This window comes from Mus caroli, unplaced genomic scaffold, assembly GCF_978045245.1.
Source record: "Mus caroli unplaced genomic scaffold, Mus_caroli_1 scaffold_11, whole genome shotgun sequence".
In the NCBI taxonomy this organism is placed as follows: domain Eukaryota; kingdom Metazoa; phylum Chordata; class Mammalia; order Rodentia; family Muridae; genus Mus; species Mus caroli.
Genome location: NW_028227266.1, coordinates 120014129 through 120034726, shown reverse-complemented (window position 1 = coordinate 120034726; position 20598 = coordinate 120014129). Strand labels below are relative to the sequence as shown.

Below are 20598 nucleotides of genomic sequence, written 5' to 3'. Positions count from 1 at the left end.
TAGACTGGCTGATGAGAGCATCATGATTGCTGGGGGCGGGGGGAGGGGGGGATGTTGCTGATGGCTGTGGTTTGAACGTGAAATGACCCCAGCTTGTGTGTTTGCACACTTGGGCCTGGTCAGTAATTCTCTGGGGAAAGATTATATAACTGTAGGCAGTAGAGCCTTGTTGGAGGATGTATATCATTAGGGCTGGACTTTGAGGCTTTGTAGCCAGGCCCTACTTCCTGTTCTTGCTCACTACTTCCTGTGTGTGGATGAGCTATGACCAGTCTGATTCCTGACTGCCGGGCCAGCCTCACACTCCTGCAGCCTTGCCTTCCCCATTGTGAGGGACTGTGTCCCTCTGAAACTGAGAGCCAAGATAAACCATGCTTAATTGCTTTTGGTTGGGGTATTTTATCACAGTAACAGAAATTAAATAGTACATAGATAAAGAGCCAAAATCATGTGAGCTTCTCTTAGCCCCTTTACTGGGGCATTACTTCATATTCTGGTTGTGATAGAATACCAGACAAAAGCAATAGAAGTGGGGCTCACATGGCCCACAGTGTAGGGGTGCCGTCCATCACCGTAGAAAGACGTGGAGCTGGCACATGAGGCAGCTGATCACGAGGTGGTGCTGGGCTCTGCTAACTCTCTCTTCCATTCACTGCCTGTGGGGTGGGGCTGTCCATATGTAGGGCATGGGTCATTCCACCGTTGTTAAGTTGGTTAGAGAATCCCTCCCAGATGTGCCAGATCCCAGAAGCTGACAGTCAAAGTATAACCATCACAGAGCCACTTGGCCGAGACTGTTGGTAAAGACTTCAGAAAGTGGTAGACATCAGAGATTCCCTGCTGTGCTGTAACTTGCCTCCCTGATGACTGCAGCCAGGTGTTTGGATAGGTGACAGTTTGTGACTTTTAGTCTCAGAGGAGCGTGTCACTGGGGCAACCCAAACACATGGTCACCCATCTTCTGCTCAGGACAATCTGCACCGCTCCCCTTGAAGCAACAGTGTTTCGAGTTGAAGTTGACCCTCCTTCTTGGGGGACTTCCTTAGTTCTGCCCTCCCATGGGCACTGTCAGCTGGAGACTCTGTCTGGTGCTCTGGCGTGTCCCTGCTATGGGACACTTGAGTGCCTGTTTCCACGGTCGATTTCATAAATTACTCTGAAAAAGGGAGGATTGGTTATGTTTGAAACTCATCGGTAGGCAGGAACCTCTTAGACTGACACAGTAAGCAGGTGGGCGCCACCAACTCAGCTCATCCCATCTCCACAGAATGGTCACCAAGTGCTGCTCAGTAAAACCTGTTCAGGAGCAGAAGCCTTGATAAATGTTAGTGCTGGGGCTGGTAAGATGGTTCAGCGGTTAAGAGCTGAGCTGTTCTCCCAGAGGTACTGAGTTCAATTCCCAGCAACCACATGGTGGCTCACAATCATTTGTAATAGAATCTGATGCCCTCTATGGTGTGTCTGAAGACAGCTACAATGTGTGTGTGTGTGTGTATGTGTGTGTGTATGTGTGTGTGTGTGTATGCTAGTGTTGGTGCAAGACCCTCCTGCAACCTTTGCCTCAGGGATATCTGCACAATTCACTCTTTATGCATGGAAGATACTTCCACAGGGCCTAGGAGAGAGGGCAAGGCACCTCAGTGTCCACCTTTATCATAACAACAAAGCAAGACTCTGTGAGGAAGCCACAGAGGGGAGAGTGGCCTGTACCACCTCTCCTCCAACCCCAAGAATTCAAATAAAGTATGCAGACAGGAACAAGCTGAAGGAGAAAGGGCTTGACAGGTTCAGCACCAAAGGTGGAAAGCATGGTGACCGGCAGGCAGGCATGGTGCTGGGGCAATGGGTGAGAGCTTACATCTTATTTAGAAGATGCAGGCAGAGAGAGTAGGTGAGATAGAGCCTGGTGAAGGCCTTTGAAATCTCAAAGCCCACCCTCTCCACCCTCCAGTGGCACACCTCCGACAAGGCCACACCTCCTAATCCTTCCCAAACAGTTCCATTAGCCAGGGACCAAGCATCAAACATAGGAGCCTATGGAGCTATTTATTCTCTGCCAAACCCTGCAGCCTGCCCACCTCAGTTAACCCAGTTAACTACACAATCCCTCACAGGCATGCTGGGAAGCTAAATGATCCCACACAGGCATGCCTAACGATTTGTCTACTAGGGAAGTTAAGACTCCACCAACTTGACAGTTAGGAGGAAGAGGGAATTAATGCCAGGTGGTAGACTCAGTCAGTGACTGTGGACAGAAGTGTAGGCTCACACTGGCCTGGGCGCCCAGGCACAGCCTCCTCTCTTCTCTGTCTGTGGGGAGTCAGTACAGGACTTTGCCTTGACACTCAGCATCACACCAGGGAAGCCCAGCCCTGGGTGGGTGATCAGTGTCCTCTATGCTTGGCTAGTGCCTACAGATGGAGCTTTAGGACCTGTTCTGTGACTGGTGGGAACCCTTGGCTCCAGTCACACATGCTAGCATCTCTTGAGGCCAGCTGTACTGACATCAGGCTGTCCATGGAAACGTGGCTGTGTTTCTGCCGCTGTGTTGGTTGGCGTGGATCTGCACTCTGGGTAGGCCCTGTGCTGCAGTATGGCTGGCCGTGGGCTTGCTTGCCCCTCCCACTCTCAGTCCCAGGAGGCATCATATGTGCTCATCATCTCCTTGTAGAGAGAAGAGGGAAGTAGCCATAAAACTGTTCTGTAGTGATTCAGGGACAGTGCCTCCCTGCTAAGTCCTAGTCCGGCCTCCCACAGTGACTGATCACAGGCTGGTGACTCAGGGTGTCAGTGCTAGGCCACTTTGGTTCCTGCTACTCAGTAGTACAATGTGAAATCAAGAATGTGAAGGTTCTGGTTTTTCTCTTCTCAAGATTGCTCTGGCCCTTTCGGTCTTTGTGCATCTGTGGATTTTAGGATTTCTTTCTAACTCTGTAAGGAAAGCCATTGGTATTTGGTTGTGAAACTAAATGAGCTTCCTAGCATGAATGTCAGAAACAGAACTGGGCTCTCTGCTAGAACAGCAAGCTCTCCTAACCTCTGGGCCATCTCCAGCCCCTCATGAGCTTTGTTCGCTGTTGGATTTGACTGGCTGACAGTCCATGGAGTGGATTTTTGTCCATGTTTGTCTAGACATGGTGCTGTAGCCTCCATGTATCCACTGTTCCCTCCTTAGGGTTTGGTAATGGTCATGATTGTCTCACGGGGTGTTGGTTTCAGGGAGGCTATTGTCCCATTGGGGGGGGGACGATGCTTCTTTCTTTACTTGTTTGTTCATACTGATAATTAATATTGTCACAGACAACCTTGTCAATATCCCCTTCCTCTGCCTTCAGGGCCAGTGTATCTCTCTATATGTGTGTTTGTGTGCAATGACATAAGCACCCAGTGTCTCTGTGGATTGTGTGTGTGTGAGAGAGAGAGAGAGAGAGAGCGAGCTCTGTACAGGTGCCAATGGAAGCCAAAAGAGAGCATCGGATCCTCTGAACTGGAGTTGCAGGTGGTTGTGAGCCACCATGTGAGAGTTGGGAACTGGGGTCTTCTGCAAAAGCAGCCATTGCTTTTATTTAACAAGTGAGCCGTCTCCCCAGCTCAATGCTAGTTCATTTTAAATTACAACTTTTGATTAGACTGAAAATTACTAGACATAAAATGTTATCTCTAAATATATGTTTACGGTTTGCATTTCTAGACTTAAGTATAACTGAGTCAATCTGATGTATTCAAATATGGGGCAAAGTTAAACTGAGCATTTCTGCAGGGAGACGATGGCTATGTATTTCCCCTCTGAGAGCCATCATGCATAAGGAGACGTGACTAGCTCTTCTCTGGCCACTGGGGGGCGGTGTGGAGGCTGGGGGCGGCGTGGAGTCTACAACTGTTGGGCTTAATCAGCAGCTGATCGGACACTGGTGGGAAATGAGTTCAGAATATCTGTGTCAGTCAGGAGGATGTGAGCATCTCAGACTGGAAGCAGGACTGGCTCTTATTTCCAGTTGCTCATCATTCACATTTAGTTGTTGTGAGCTGACCAGTTGCAGCCGCTGATAGAGACTGGTCACAACTGGATAAATCAAAGGCCACTTCCTAACTGCTTGTGCTGTCTGGAGAAGACTGGCAGTCTGTGGCTTGTGTGGTGGGAAGGTCGGGGTGGTTTGAGCAGGTGGGCCAGCATGGTGAGATGTGGTGCTGTAAACAGGGCCAGTGTTGAGCCTTTCTTCTCATGAGCACATTTCAGCATAAACACGGAGGATAGGAGGGAGAGAGAGAGAGAGGAAGAAAGGGGCAGCCATGCCATCCTGAAAGTGACAGGTGTTCTCTGGCCATATGAGTGTTTCTGTCTTAATTAAAAATAAGTGGAATATTTCATACTCTTCATTTTCATGTTTTCATGGACTCAGCCATGAATGTTTTTGCTATTGCTGAAAGCAAAAACAACAAAGCCACAGATCCCGTTGGTATTTCTAAGACTTTAAGGTCTACTGAGTATTTCTAATACAGATTCGTTTTCATTTCTAAGTAGAATTCAGACTCCACACAGTGGCTCTCTGTGTCCATTTCAGGATGTTGAAATATCAGATAATAATGGCCAGGCTCACCTTTCTCCCAGAAAGCCATGAAGGTGTCTAAGTGGGATCCTATAGTTTTCTGTTTGTGTTTGCCAAACTCCTTGTGCTTACCTTTTGTTTTGAGATATGTGTGTGTGTGTATGTATGTATGTGTGTGTGTGTGTATGTGTGTGTGTGTATATACATATATATATGTATATACACATACCATATATATATGTATATATACATATATATATATATATATATATATATGTATATACACATACCACATCACTTTGGAAAGGGACTAGAGAGATAGCTCAGCAGTTAAGATGGCCTTGTTCTTATAGATGAACTGAGTTTGGTTCCCAATATCTAAGTGGGTAGCTTACAACTACGTATAACACCAGTACCAGAAATCAAACACCCTCTTCTGGTCTCTGTGGGCACTGCATTCATGTATGCCTACACACACACACACCTCAAATCTTAAAAATAAACTTTGGCAAACTCTGAGCAATTAGAATATTTTCCACTCCAACACTTTCCCATTCTCTGCTGAATCTCCAGTTATGATTCACATCACACACACACACACACACACCCATATGTACTTACATACATAACTGAGTCTCATCCAGCCAACCATGGTCTCTGTCTCCCAAGTTAACCATCTTTCTGCTTTTTCTTTCAACTGAGTCACTTCTACAGCTCTATCTTCAGGTGTGCGAGCCCCACTCACAATCATTTCTAATCCTTTCTTCCCACCAGGAATGCATAATGCACCTTTTGTTTTAGAACGTCCGTGAATTTTTGCCTGAGGGCCTGATGTTAATTTGCTGTGACCAAGCCTTCTCCATCTGTCCCCACACTGTCCTTGGCTACTTAGGAAAGCCGCACCAGCTCTGTGCCTCCCCCTGCTCCGCATCCTCCCTTGGCTGCAGTTTGCATCTCCTGTTCTTGGGGACTGTACTCACCTTGTGACATAGGTGGCCACAGTGGGCCTGTGCTGCACATCTCAATTCTGCTCTGTAGACAGAATGCCAAATCTTCTCTAGCTGTCATTTAATTTATAGGAGGCTCAGCTTGTTTCTTTCAAGGCTTATTTTGAATTCCTGTTGCCTCACCTGGGTTAATAAGGAATGGCGTCTGGGTCTTAGTTAAACACTCAGGACTCCTTAGTGAGGCGGCCTCCTCTCTGGGTTGTCAGACTTGTCTCCCTGCTGTGTGGGCCTATCAGGCTTGCAGGAGCCATCTCGGCATACCTCCCTCAGCTTCAAGCAGAGAGCATCAGAGAACTTAGATGGAGGCTTTGGGGAGCACCATGCACACTTCTGAGTGGCTCTTCATTCCTCTACCTTTAACCCTTCACTTCCTGAGCTCCAGCCCAGCTCCCCTCTCAGAGGAAGACACTCTGCTCAGGCCTGTCACCCTAGACTTGTCCCGGAAAGTTCAACTACATCTGAAGCTGCAGTAGTGAGGGAACTGCATTAAAGTTTCCCCTCCCTGGGGTCAGAGCCCTGACAGGTTCCTGTCTCACGTTTGAGGAACCGTTGTCTCTGGTACTTGATTTAGAGGCTAGCATCATGTATGACAGAGGTCTGGTGTGTGGCAGGCATGTTTCTCACTGATTTTTTTTTTCTCTTTGGGAAAACACTCTCTTTTGCCACAGTCATAATGTTGCTCCCCTATCTATCATCCCTGTCCTTTGTCTTCTGTTTTTCCTGCCGTCAGCTTCATAGACATTTACCTTACATGGGTGTCGGCTGTTGAGAGGGTGAAAGAAGCCGCTCCCTTGCCCATCCAGGAACACAGTCCTGCGCCCCTCTCTTTTCCTAGGCCAGCTTCCTACTGATGAATACCGTCTGTGTTCTAAAGCCATGGACCTCATTATAGATCGCAGACAGGACCTTGCTTGGTTTGAGTACATGTTCTACATTTAAAGGTGTGCTTGCTTCCGTAGATATCCGGGCTGGGAAGACATCCTTGTCTGAGAGGATGGTGTCAGTGACTTGGAAAATATACACAGATTCCCTTAAAGGGAAATGTGGATTGCAGAGGGGTGGGTTGAGTGGAGCCAGGGCTGTGGTAGCATATGCTGGTGAGCCTATGCCTGCTGCACTGAGGAGTGGGAACAGGGCACCTCAGTGTGGTGGATGGCTATGAGAGGCAGGGACTATGCACTGTGGCTGGAAACTGGAGATGTTCAGCCAGCCAGAGCTGGAGTGGAGAGAACTGAATGCAGGGCTGGGCTCATTCTTAACCATGTGATTGGTGGCCTGATGCTCAGGCTATGGCCATAGCAGAGGGTGGTCTGCTGTGGTGGTAAATGCAGTATTGTACCAGGAGTCGGGATGCATAGCCCTCTGACCTACTGAGCTGTTTGTAGGACTTGGCTCTGTGATTAGAGATTCATTTAATGACCATGAGGCACCAGCACATGTGTGTTAGGTCATAGCAAATAAGGTCATCACTGCCCCTAAATACTTCCAGTCTTCTGAAGTCCCCATGGCTATCCCTCTGCTTCCAATCCAGGATGGCTTCCCCAGCCAGCTAGAACTAAACATCAGAAAGCCTAGCAAACCATAGCCAGGTACGGAGAATTCTTCTGCTAGAGGCCTTATCAACACAGCATCCTTGGGACGCAGCCATGGACTGAAAAGGAGCAGACTGTGTGCTTGGTCAGAATCAAGGGAGGGTGATGGATTTTTCTTCTTCCAGGAGGGGCTGCTAAGTATCACACCCAGAGCCTCGCTCACACTGGACAGGCGTCCCTCCACTGAGTCACATGTACCACCTGAGATGGTGCCGTAAAACAAACTGAAAGGCTCGGCTGGCAGAAGACAGAAGAGAGGAGAGGTGAAGGAGACTTACAGGGGAGGGGCTCCTTATGGGAGGAGGAGAGGTTGCAGGAGACAGGACCGAGATGGGGCAGAGCTGTGAGGAGAGGGCATGGGGCCCCTCCTGCCCAGAGGCCTCCAGGAAGGATGGGTGGGAGGTGCTATCTTGCAACTCCATCTTCTCCACCTGGCTAATCCAGCTGTGGAGACCAGCACTGTGGAGTCCCGCCGGCAGCCGGGCAGCCCTTCTCCTGTATCTGTCTTTCAGTGCCAACCCTGAAACTTTCTTTTAAAAGTGGGACAGACCAGGAGAAAGTGCGAGCAGGTAGGAAGAATTTCTCTTGCTCTGGGAAATCAAACTAAAGCCTTGCAGTGAGCTAATTAAGCTTCCAGTCACAGATTTAAAAATTGCTTCAAGTTCTGTCAATCATTCCTTTTGATTTTTTTGAAAGATGTAAAATATCTGTATGTTTTCTGATCACCCAAGCAATGCATATTCATTATAAAAATTTAAATAATGCAGAAGTACATGAAGGTAGAAGTGAGTCAGTCCTAGAGGTGAGACTATGTATCCACAAGAGCAGAGCTTGCCAAGTGAGTTACTGCTAGAGGTGACCCATGCAGTGTATCCACACTCGGAGAGCTCGCCAAGCAGCCTGAGGGCGTGAAGAACGTGAGACTGGGTAGGACTGAGCAAACTTTGCTGGCTCAGGTCCCACATGAGCCCTCTGCGAAGTCGGCTTCTCAGCATGGTGGGAATAAGGGCTGGCCGGAGAGAGCAGATCCTGGCTGTGCCTAGATAACGTGTGTAAAGCACATGACATATCTGGTTATAGAAGCCACACTCTGTGCTTGGCAGGAAGTTGTGAAAAGGCAAGGGAGGCTGTTCTCAGCGCCTTGTCCTCTGCTGTTTTTTCCCATGTTGGGTGCCAGGGAAGTGTCTCTCTGTGAGTCTAAGTTCGTTGGTTGGTTGGTTGCTGTTTAATTTCTTAAAGCGATTTCCAGTCTCTCCACTCTTCCTAAGTTTCTTTAATCGTCCCTTGATCACTCTCCATGGAATTATTCTTCCTGATTCTGTCCTCTCCTTAAGAGTAACCCAGCTGTATTTTCCTTGATGGTTTGTAAGGGCTCTGGTGTTTGGGGATATGAACACACGTCACATACATGAGTTATTCTTCTCACTTCTTGAAATGTTGTCATCTGAAACGTCCTTGTCAAGTCCGCTCTGTTTTCTTGCACTTGCCTCCCCAACCAAGGGCTTGGTGCTTTCTGTCTAAGGCTTCCGTCAGGTGGGGCTATTTCCAAGAGTTTTATGTGAGCTGCAGAGACTTACCCCCTGAGGTGATTTTTTTTTTAAGTGATGAAGTAGTTACACAGTACTCTTAGTTCCTAAAAGGGCTTAGAATCCATCTGCTGATGTCCTTGCTTGTGCGCCTGGCTCCTGGGACACCTGTCTGGACTCTGCCCCCTGCTGTAGCTTTTCATGCCTATGTTAGCATCACAGCATTTTAATTATCATCTCCTGTAAGAGTTTCATGGAGTGGTGACTTGAGCTATCATTTTGCTCTTAATGTTTCAAGCAAACCTGAAAACCTGTTTGATAAGCCCCTAAAAATCCCAGTAAGTTTTAAGTCCTGTAATAATTATATAGGCATTGGATTTGGTTTTATCTACATTTCCCATTGAAACTTGTCTGCCTTTAGTCAAGGCTGTTGATTCAAGCCTCATCTGCCTTTTTTGTGATACATCTGATCTTACATCGTTCTGTGTTTCACCTTACCCATAACTAGTGATAAGATACTGTTTTTATTCCTGATATTTTCAACTTATTTGCTGCCTGACTATCTTGGTCATCCCAAACAGAATCGAGAAATACAGTCAGGACTGTGGGGCTCTTTCTTACTTCTGGCTTCTGGGGACTGGACGTGCCTCCAGAGTTCCCCCAAGAGGGGTCCATGCAAGATTGTGTGCACAAGACATGCACAGATCTGAGCACACAGAACTATGGCCCATAGCTTCTGCTCTGCTGTCCCAGGGAGCCAGACCACCTCACGGTCACCCAAGTCAGTCAGGACACGGCCCATGACTGCCAGACTCTCTTGTTTCAACCTCACGTTCAAACTCAGGCCAGCTACAGGAGTGTGTGGGACCCTGGCTAGAAGGAAGGTACCCTGTGTTCTCTACACCCTCATGCCCCCATCCTTAGGGAGGCATCTTAGGCCTCTCTGACTCTGCCTTTATGGCCCTCCAGCCTCTGGCTGCCCTGAGCCTTGGCTTCCACACTACAGCAAGCTCTAGTGCTGCCTCTGCAAGTTCCCCTCAGGTGACCTTGGTTTGCTGTGGTCAATAAGAGTTTGCTAATGAACAGCAATGAATTTCTGGTCTGCTCAGGCCCAGAGTCACATTATAGTGTCAGGACTCAGCACCTGCTGGGAGGCGGGGCTGTGCTGTGCAACCCCGGGGCCTCGTGCCCTGCCGCAGTGGAAAGGTGGGTTCCAGAGGTCAGGAGTCACCAGAGCCCCACACCAACTCTTCTGCTTTCTGCCATGTGTCCCCATTTCTGGTTATTTCTGTGGTGTCACGGGTTCATTTAGGTGTAAATGAACATATAGTGTAAGTGAACATATAGAAGTTTCTTCATGACTTGAATTGATTTTTATTGTAGCTTCAGATTCTTCAGAAATCTGATATGTCAAGGCTGCCTGTCAGTTTTTTCCTAAATAAAATTTCTCCACAAAACAATAACAACCCCCAAGTGTTGTGCATTTGCCACCGAGCGTCTCATTGCAGAGTCTGACGATGCTCTGCAGATGCTGCCAGCTGGAGTGGTTCCTGCTGTTGAGTGGCACCAGTTAATTAACTGTTGCTTTCGATGTCACCGAAGTGACAACTGCTGTGAGATTACAGACTACAGAGGCAAAACTAAGACCTGCAAACTGTGACTCCAAAACAGGCTTGTTTCATTGTGTGTGTGTCTGTGCCTGTATATGTGTATGTGCGTGTGCTTGTGTCACTTGGAAACCAGAAGAGGGCCTAGAGCTAGAGTTACACATAATTGTGAGCAGACATGTGGGTGTTAAGAGCTAATTTTGGGTCTTCTAGAAGAGCCACGTGAGCTTTTAACTGCTAGCCCCAAGTTTAGTTCAAATGTTATCATAGAGTGATGGAAGAGATTGAGCATCATACACGAAGCCCCTCCCTGTCCCTGCCACCCTCCCCCCTCCTGGCCTACTGACGTATTCAAACAACACATATTATTTGTGCTCAGACTTTGGACTTACAGGTCACCCCTGTCTCCCTCTTTCTGCGTTTCCAGTTGCTTTAGTCACAGGAAAACAGCTGACAGCGGGTGGGGCCTCATGGCCCTTTCTCAGCATCAGTTTGTCATCCGTGGCGTGGCTGCTGGGATGTGGTCAGCTGTTGGCTGAGGCTCTGAGGGCAACAATGGGAGAGAACCCTATAGACCTTTGGTGGTACAGTTCCCTCAAGCTGGGATATCACGATGACTAGCTTTAGGTATGGGTGGACATTGACTGTAATCGACAGTCAAAGTTTCATGTCCATTTATATTGAAAATGTATGGAGATAACATTCTGTATAGACTGCTGACAGGTTCAGAAACAGCAGTTCATGGGGGTTTCTTCCCTCCGGTCAAGTGCATAGGTAGGGCTGTTGTTTGGCTCTTGGTTGCCCTCCCCAGCCCCTTGTGTTGAAGGCTTTGTCCCAGCCTGTGACACTGTTGAGAAACTGTAGGGCCTTTAGAAGCTGCACCCACTTAGCTATGACTCCATCCTCGGACTGACTGGGGTATTCACAGCCCTCAGGACTCAGTCACCACTCAGGGCCCAGCTTCTGAATACTGCTACATGCACGCCAAGGCATCAAGGGCTTTCCTTACACACCACCTAATATTGTTTGCTGTTGTCATGGCGACCATGGTAACACCTGGAGTGTGTAAAGCAACACAGTGGGTTATTCTTTTGTGCTTCTGCAGACTGGAAATCTGAAGTTTTGGGCAAGCTCCCTTCCTTCTAGAGACTGGGTCCTAGGCCTTGCGAGAGCAAGCTGGAAAACTTCTGGCAGCCCCAGCCCTGCTGAGCTGTGATCCACTCTTGCCAAACTCCAACATTTTCTTTTGCAGGTCACACACACCCATGACTTAAATGTCTCAGGAGACCCTGGGACTCACTGGGTTCACCTGGGTCACCCAGGATACTGCCCCATGCTGTGTTGATTAATTCCATCATGTCAGCAGAACCCTGTTGCCTTATGGAGTCAGTGCACAGGTCAGGACAGGTGTGCGATGAGACTGTTAACCTCGGTGAAATGTAGACTTGAGTTCACGTGGCGCCATTGCTCGTTTGTAGAAAGAACAACTTCCCCTCACTGAGTCATACGATCCGGCCACCTCTTCCTGCAGAGGCCGATGTTAATAAGCCTCAAGAGAGTGAACTCTCCCTGAAGGTGGCCTCTGTTTGGACAGGGTCACATTTGGATTTAGACCTCTGTTCACACAGAACAGCAAAGTGCTTCTTGCACAGGCTCAGGCGCACAGGCTCTGAATCTGCTTTCCTCTCCAGCAGATCACAACAGAGTAAGGAACTACTGTGACCGGAGCGAGGACAGCTCATGCACATTAATATTCCCAGAACACAGAACACTTGGAAATGACCTGTGAGGAGAGAGAGCTCCTTGAGGGGTTTGCTCATAATTAACACAAAATTATTCTCAAAGTATCTTGATGAATTGGTTATAATGAATGCAGAATAATTCCAGGGTTCTTTGACTTAATGAAGTTTGGTTTCTTTTAGATATTTTAGGATGGAGCATTAAGCTGTTATGATTGGGAGTGGAGAGGAGGCTCAGCGGGGTAAGAGCACTGGCTGCTCTTGCAGAGGGCCTGGGTCAATTCCCAGAACACAAGGTGACTTACAACTACTCATAACTTCAGTCCCAGGGCATCTAAAGCCAGGGCATTGCAAGCACACGATGCACATGGCTACATGCAAGTAAAACTCCCCACGCATAAAAACGTAAAAATGAAAATAAAAAAATAATAGTTATGCTAGCACATAACCTGAAGGCTGGAAAATGCTAAACTGCTTTTGAAATGCCTTCCCAGAATAACCTGGAGAGAGACAGAGACAGACAGAGACACAATGTGTGTGTATATGTGTGTATATATATATGTGCATGTATATTTATGTGTATATGTGCATGTGTATGTATGTGTATATGTGCATGTGTATGTGTGTCTATATGTGCATGTGTATGTGTGTATATGTGCATGTGTGTGTGTATATGTGTATGTGTATGCATGTCTATATGTGCATGTGTATGTGTGTGTATATGTGCATGTGTATGTATGTGTATATGTGCATGTGTATGTATGTGTATATGTGCATGTGTATGTATGTGTATATGTGCATGTGTATGTGTGTGTATATGTGCATGTGTATGTGTGTATATGTGCATGTGTGTGTGTGTATATGTGTATGTGTATGCATGTCTATATGTGCATGTGTATGTGTGTGTATATGTGCATGTGTATGTGTGTGTATATGTGCATGTGTATGTGTGTATATGTGCATGTGTATGTGTGTGTATATGTGTATGTATGTGTATATGTGCATGTGTATGTGTGTGTATATGTGCATGTGTATGTGTGTGTATATGTGTATGTGTATGCATGTCTATATGTGCATGTGTATGTGTGTATATGTGCATGTGTATGTGTGTCTATATGTGCATGTGTATGTGTGTATATGTGCATGTGTGTGTATGTATGTATATGTGTGTATATATATTTGTATATTTTTTATGAAGCTTCTTGGCAGTTATACCTGGTTTTGCCACAGAGCTACAACCCTGAATGAAGCCTGTGTGGTTTGGATAATATTTATCCAAATTTTGTTCATCTTTAGTGATAAAATTGTTGCCTTTGCATTTGTCACGGAAACTTGATGTGCATCCTGGGGCAGTAGCTTACACTGTGTGGAAGAGACTAGGGCAAGTATGCTGTGGGTCCAGTAGAGTGGGCCTTCAAGGCATCCTGTGCGTCTTACCAGATGCTCCAACATGGGTAAGAGTTTTCAAGATTGACTTTCTTCATTAAGAACGTGGTGGGTCTGAATTACACTGGAGTCTGCCATCCTATCCATGATTTATGTTTGCAAGATTATTGTCTCATGTTGCTTCTGACTCAGTCATATTAACGTATAGAATAATGCTAAATATAGTAATGGTGAAAATATCAAAATAGTGTGCACAGAAGCACAATGTGAAATGTTTGCATCCACTATACCGCACTAAGGGTTGGCAGTGCGTCTGTTAGGTGCAGCCATACGAGTAGGCCAAACCCACACGTCATTTCTCTACATTGTAATTGATTGCATTGTTTAAATGCATGAGACAAATTTGCTTGTGTTATCTCCTGGAAATGCCCAATTGTCCATCGCCCTGAGAGACTTGGCTTCTGAATCCATCCTGGTCCTCAATTGGTTGGACTGAAGAACCTGACTTCTAGCAACTTGTATGTAGCATGTTTTGTTTGGTCAAACCTACTTGTGTGGATGTGTGTTTCTGAGCGTGGTTTGGGGGAGCTTTGTCTTAAGAGACACCATAGTGTGAGCTGACCACATCCCATGATGGAGAGGGGCAATGGGCACAGAACCCACCCCCATGCCCAGCCAAGAAGCAATTGGCACGGTGGAAGGCCACATGTCCAGGAGTGTATGAACAGCAGCACACAATGGGCTTGATCACTTAAAACAAAAAGACACAAAGTTGGGTGGGCAGACATTGGGGACAGTGGGGGCTGAGGGGGGAGCAGTGACCATGACCAAAACACAGTGTATGAAGTTCTCAAAGAACTTAACAAAAAAGAAAAAAGGAAAGAAAAGCATCTTGGCCCATTCCAGGCTCCTGAGAAGACACTGAGGGCTTGAGGCTTGGAAACCTTCATTTTAAGCGACTTCCCCAAATAAACATCATAAGCGCCTTGCACAGCTCGTGCCACATTGAGTCCCAGAGCCCCTGCCAGCTCACACGTTATTATTTTTATAGCCTCATCACAAATACTTTTCCTTTTTCTACCGTCAGGACTCGTTGGTCATGTCTGTAACATGTTCACAGAAACTGCCACTCTGTGCTTGGACAGGGACAATAAAACCAACACGGAGCCGGCGTCCACACTGCTGGCCTCCCTGCTCGATATCCTACTGGGCATGCTGACCTACACTTCTCGGATCGTCCGGCAGGCTTTGCAGGTGAGTGGCTGCCTCTCTGTCCTCTGCTCTGTAATACTCTGCTGACATGGCTGTGTTTTCAAGGGATGTATGCTACGGACGCAGCCTGCCTGGGCCATGTGAGGCAGGGGTGTGACCAAGGAGAGCTGGGTAACTGGGTCACAGAATCTTCAGGGAGGGCGGGAAAGGCTTGTTGGGCATCGCCTAGAAAACACATGAGAACAGGTTTTGCCTTGGGTACATCTGGAGTTGGCTAGGTAGTGAGCAGCAGGAGGCTGAGCATGCTGGGAGCAATGGACGGCTACACCCATGTTTTATATATATATATTCAGCAGGAAGCTGAGCATGTTGGAAATGACAGACTGGATGGTTATGCACATGTTACATATGTGTCTGAATCGATAGTTATTTCATTCTTCTCACAGAATACCTGGTGAAAAGCAGCTTTTGGTAGTGTTTATTTTGGCTTTCAGTTAGAAGAATATAGTCTGTCGCAGTGGGTAGGCTTGGGGGCAGGAGTGTGAGGTGAGGTGATGACTGTCCCCATTACGTCAGCAGGAAGGTGACAGACAGACATAAATACCAGCACCCATCTGTCTCCTCTTTGTTCAGTGTTGGCTCCCAGCTCATGAGACACCTTGCTGTCCAAGGCAATTAAAGTCATCAAGTTGTCAAGGAAGGTTAACTACCACAGATGTGTCTGTCTGTCTGTCTCTGCATATACTCTACTTTCATTCACTCACTTGCTTCCCTTTATATCTGGTGATAAATATTCAGTACTGTTAGATGAGTCTGGGGGTCTGTAATGTGTTCTTACAGCCACAGGCAGTGCAAATCAGCCACGAATATGACCCGTGTTAACTGTGCTCTGTGACAGGGAGGGGGCAGTTTTACTGGTTATTTCCCTGTGATAGGCGCCTCTCCAGGCCTGTTTCATTTGATGCTCACTGACCACCCGAGTCACGTGATACTTAGATCAGGAGAATGTCACATGCCAAGGTCAGGTCACTGTCACGTTTATAGTCCTGTTGAGATGACTGAGTCCTGTATTAGATGGTCCCTCTTGGCTGGGATAGAAGCAGTGTCATGGCGGCGCGTTGCCGCTACTCTCCTGCCCCACCCCGTAAGTCTCTCTTTAAACAACACTGTTCTCTCTGCTGTTTCACCATTCTGGCTTTGTGACGTTCTTTAAGATGTAGCCTCTGGCCGCTCCAAGCACCTTGATGACCCGTCTGTGGATCAAGCACAAAGGCTGTAGATTAAAGAAAAAGATCGAGAGTTTACAAACTCCAGGACAGGAGAGAAACTCTCTAATTCCAGGTGATTAAGGAGATGAGAAATCAGGACTTTAAAACCTACAGCTCCTTAACACAAACTGCTAATTCTCCTCAGGCTCCCTGCGCTCCAGCGCACCACTGCTTGGTCTGTCCTTCAGTAGCCTTCGACCCCATGGCACTCACTGTCATCTGTCTCAGTCCTGACAGTCTGAGCCAGGAGTTGTTTTCCAAGGTGGCTGCTGACTTTGATCTCCATCTGTAGAAGTGCAGCCTCCCTCCAGGCTGAGTTAGAGGAAGGAGCTGGGAAAAGAAGCAGAGTGCTCTTGAGAGAGACAGCTCTGCCCATTTCCTGCTTGGATGCCTGCACACTTGAGAGTCGCCTCTACTGCTTTTAAAACCCTCCACACGGGGGCTGTGCGGAAGCCCGTGTCTGCATCTGATGGAGCCTCTTTACAGGGGCCAGTGGAAGGACATCAGTGAAGGTTAGAGTCTCAGTCAGACACAGAGCAGCTTTGCTTCCTAGGGAGGACAGAGAGGAGCCCAGAGCAGGAGTGGGGGTGAGCGGGTGAGGGAGGGGGGTGGTAGCAGCAGCTGGAATCTCAGTGCCGGAGTGGGGGTGAGTGGGGGGGGTTGTAGCAGCAGCTGGAATCTCAGTGCAGGAGTGGGGGTGAGTGGGGGGGTGGTAGCAGCAGCTGGAATCTCAGTGCAGGAGTGGGGGTGGGTGGGTGGGGTTGTAGCATTGGCTGGAATCTCAGTGCAGGAGTGGGGGTGAGTGGGGGGGTGGTAGCAGCAGCTGGAATCTCAGTGCAGGAGTGGGGGTGAGTGGGGGGGTGGTAGCAGCAGCTGGAATCTCAGTGCAGGAGTGGGGGTGAGGCAGGGGGTGGTAGCAGCAGCTGGAATCTCCAGCAGAAGTTCTGCTCCCAGCCCCACAATCCTGTCATTCAGAATCAGCCCCAGCTCATCTCCCCAGGCATGGGGTGGGGGACAGGGAGGCACAGAGAACTCATGGCTGTAGTGAGAGACGCTGGGATCTCCTGAGCATCACCTTTGCCTCTGTGGCTCTGAGCCAGTTCCCCCAGCTGTCTGCCTGCCTGCTGGGTTTCTCATTCTGTGAAGGACTGTTGTGAAATCTAAAAGAGAGAATAGAGCATATACCTCTGTCATGGATAAGCCCAGCATCCTCCCTCACTTGGTCCCGGGCAGTCACCAGTGCCACTGCTTGGATCGTGGACACCATTGCGGAGGGAAGCACCCACCACCTTGTTGGCACGGGCGTTGCTGACTAAACCAGCCCCTGGGAAGCCAGCGCACCATGGTGCTACTTTGATGGACTTAGGATCCCAGTGTAGACTGAGTGAACCACAGGCTCCTATACTCTGTGTGTTAATGGCCATCTACTGTAAGAAGTAGATTCTCTGACGAGGCTTCAGAGTTGCACTGATTTGTGGGCACAAGAGTTGTCAGGACTTGTCTCATACTGACAGCACCTCCAAGGCTCAGGAAGCATTAAGGTGTGAGAGCCAGAGGCAGAGGTTGAATTCAAGGAGACTGCCTTCCAGACACAGCAGGACAGACGCTCTTGGAACTCACAGTGATGGTGACAGCATGCAAAACCTATACAACCAAGGCAGACAAAAATCCCAGCATGGAGAGAGGGTGTGGTCATGAGTCCCACCTCTAGCTGAGGAGGTATTGGCAAGTGATAGCTGCCTGGAGAGAGTCTGTTTTTCCTTAAGAGTGTGCCTCCTGGCAGGTCAAGTGCTATCCAGGACCAGGCCCCACTCCCGAGAGAATTTGGACAGAATAAATTGGATGGGTTTAAAAAAAAAAATAGAAGGCAGGTGGATTTCTGAGTTCAAGGCCAACCTGGTCTACAAAGTGAGTTCCAGGACAGCCAGGGCTATACAGAGAAACCCTGTCTCGAAAAACCAAAAAATAAATAAATAAATAAATAAATAAATAAATAAATAAATAAATAAAAAATAAAAAAAAATAGAGAGAGCAAGGAAGAGCATGAGGCTGGGTGGGTAGGGAGGTGTGGGAGTGGGTAGGGTCGTGGGCAGCTGTGGGAGGAAGGGTGAGTGTGATCTAAGCACAGAGTGTAACATTCTCGAAGCACTGAGACACTTGTTTATTTTAAGGAGAGGGAAGTTAGTTTTCGGGGACCGTCCAGGTTAGTCAGGGAAGGCTGCCAGCTACAGATGCCCACACTCATCTTCTTGTACACATGGCCATGCCATGATCTGGAGGGCAGGGAGCTCTCAGATGGATAGCTGGAGGGGTGGGTTCTGAATCCAGTTTTGAGATTGGGCCGGACTTACTATTTACCAGACTTCCCAGTTAGGGCCCTGTCTCTCAGTGCTGAGGAGGGTAAGAAAGCTTGCTACAGCGTTCTGCTGGTGGGACGGTCGGGCCCTGTGGTCTTGTGTCATGGTGGGGCTGGCCTCTGTGCTTGTGGTGCATGGTAGACTTTCTCACCTTTGGTCTCCAGGGTCTTCCCTTGTGGCTCTTCTCATGAGTCACCTTCTGGCTACATCTTGAACTTGTGTGAAGTTTTTTGCCATCATCCCATCTAAGTCTTTTGAGAACAGCAATGGGCCATCATTCCCTGTGGCATGACTTTCTGACTCTAAGAGAAACATGCTAGACCTTCAAGCTCCACTCCAGGGTGCATCTGCATTCTCACCGGCCCTCTCTCTGCCAGCCCAGCTCCAAGCACCTTCATCCTGCTTTCTTCCCCCACCTCCTCAGTGCTAGGGTAACAATAAGGTCTTGGGTGTCTTAAGCAAGGGCTCCACCACGGGGCTATATCTTCAGCCTTAAAATATGTCTAGTCACATGATACTAGCATGTCTGTCCCACTCACTATTTGTGGAACCTTTCTGAGGTGTTGGGATTTGAACCTAGGGCCTCATACGTGCAAGGCATGTTATATGACTACGTTTGAGATGCATCCTGGGCAGACCTCAGTATATCTGACAGTCTTCTTGCTGCCTCTCCTTCTACACAGATACCTCACGTCTGCTCCCTTGGCACACCTGTGCGGAGTGGCCAACGCCATGCACGAGACTCAGGTGGCAAGACTGGAAGTGATAGTTTTATATTCAGTGTTGGGCTTTTTTATACTGAGAAACTACACGTGTGTGTTTTTTTTTAATTCTATTTTAGATCATGTCATATGGCCATTTACTGTCAAATGTAGCTCATAAGTTGACATTTCCAGGTTGAGGGACTATTCTATATATATTTCTAAAAGAGTTCTCTGAGTTCCACGCTCATATATCTAGCAGTTTGCTTAGTGTGACCACCAGATGCCCTGGAACTTAATGCTGAACAAACCATTTGTCCCCTAAGACCATTCCCCCACCACAAATCATGCCAGCCTCCCCCTGCAGCAAGCCATGCCTGTCCCTGCAGCAAGCCATGCCTGTCCCTGCAGCAAGCCATGCCTGTCCCTTCCTGCTGCACAAACAAGGAACCTGTAAGTCTTGTTTTCTTCCTTTTTATTTCTTCATCCAGTCTGCCACCAAGCAATATGGAATTCTACCTCAGGTGTGTAGCAATGTAATTACTTTTCTCCAAACCTGATCAGGCTTCTGTCGTCTCTTGCCTGGACTATAGCACCTGGGCAGGTCTAAGACACTGGGTGGTAAGAAAGGGTCAAGTTATAGCCCAGTAGTGACAATGGACACTGTCTTCTTAGGAAAGAGTCTGTGGGTCAGAGGTAGAGGTGGAAGACCTGGTTGGAAGGACAGTGCTGTGTCATGTAGGGACAGGAGCTCCAGAGTAGCCAGGGGGCCACAGAGCTGGGTGTCCGGAGGCCAACCTAGAGAGCGAGATGCCGAGGTGGGGGCAGAGGCAGTTCTGGGCTTCTGCAGTTTCTCTGAGCCTCTCGGGAGGCCACCACATCCAAGCAAAGTCTCTCACTATACAGGGCTTCCACTACAGACTGGGTGAGTCCTTGCTCTGAGTTTTTAATGTGTTCCTCTCATAAGCTGCCAAGTTATGCAAAGTTGAGGTCTCTGGAGTCCCTGACGCTGTAGAGAGGTGGCACATAGCTGCCACGGCAGGGTCTAGGCATTACCTGATGACCCACCGGGTGTCCTGAGGGCAAGTGTTCTGTGACCTCACCTGCCAGCTCAGAAGCCTTGGGACTGAAGCGCTGGCCCCACCGCCCCTGCTGCAGCCCACATCCTAATTTGCAAGCCTGTCTTAGCCTTAGCAGGAAACATCAGCGAGAGCTCCAGGATAATGTGTTAATGTTTAATGTGCAAAGGCTGCTTTTCCACATCAGCCTGTGCCTCCGAAGGGAAGGGGGGGTGGATCAACAGGCAAGATGCAGAGAGGCCCAGGTCTCCAGGAGAAAACTGCTTTTCTTAGAAAGGTAGATGAGGAGGAGGCAGAGGGGAGCAAGCTAACAGTTGCTATTCTTCCCCTCAGCCAGGAAAGGTGTCGGATTCTCAACAAAGTCCTTCTGTTCCAATAGTAGCAGTAAGAGAAGCAGGCAGGTGAAATTCCATTTGTAGGCCTGAAGTGTCGGGGGGAGTCTTGGCTTTCTATGGATGGACCCTGGAGTCCAGGTTCATGATATAGGGCAGAGAGGCTTGCTCTGCAAGGTCAGGCTGAGGTCATGTTCTAAAAGCAAAGACAGAGTAGTATCAGAACCTGTTTTGAATATAGAGCT

General features: G+C 48.2%; 1 protein-coding gene across 4 annotated transcripts in view; it reads left to right on the top strand.

Annotated features, from left to right (window-relative positions):
- The window catches only part of Ulk4 (unc-51 like kinase 4), a 283459-nt gene that overhangs the window by 157197 nt on the left and 105664 nt on the right, over positions 1–20598 (top strand). For all 4 annotated transcript variants that reach the window (XM_021173384.3, XM_021173385.3, XM_021173383.3 and 1 more), the window contains exon 33: positions 14492–14658. In XM_021173384.3, coding sequence (XP_021029043.1) covers positions 14492–14658 — 167 coding nt within the window. The remainder of the gene's footprint in view (positions 1–14491; positions 14659–20598) is intronic.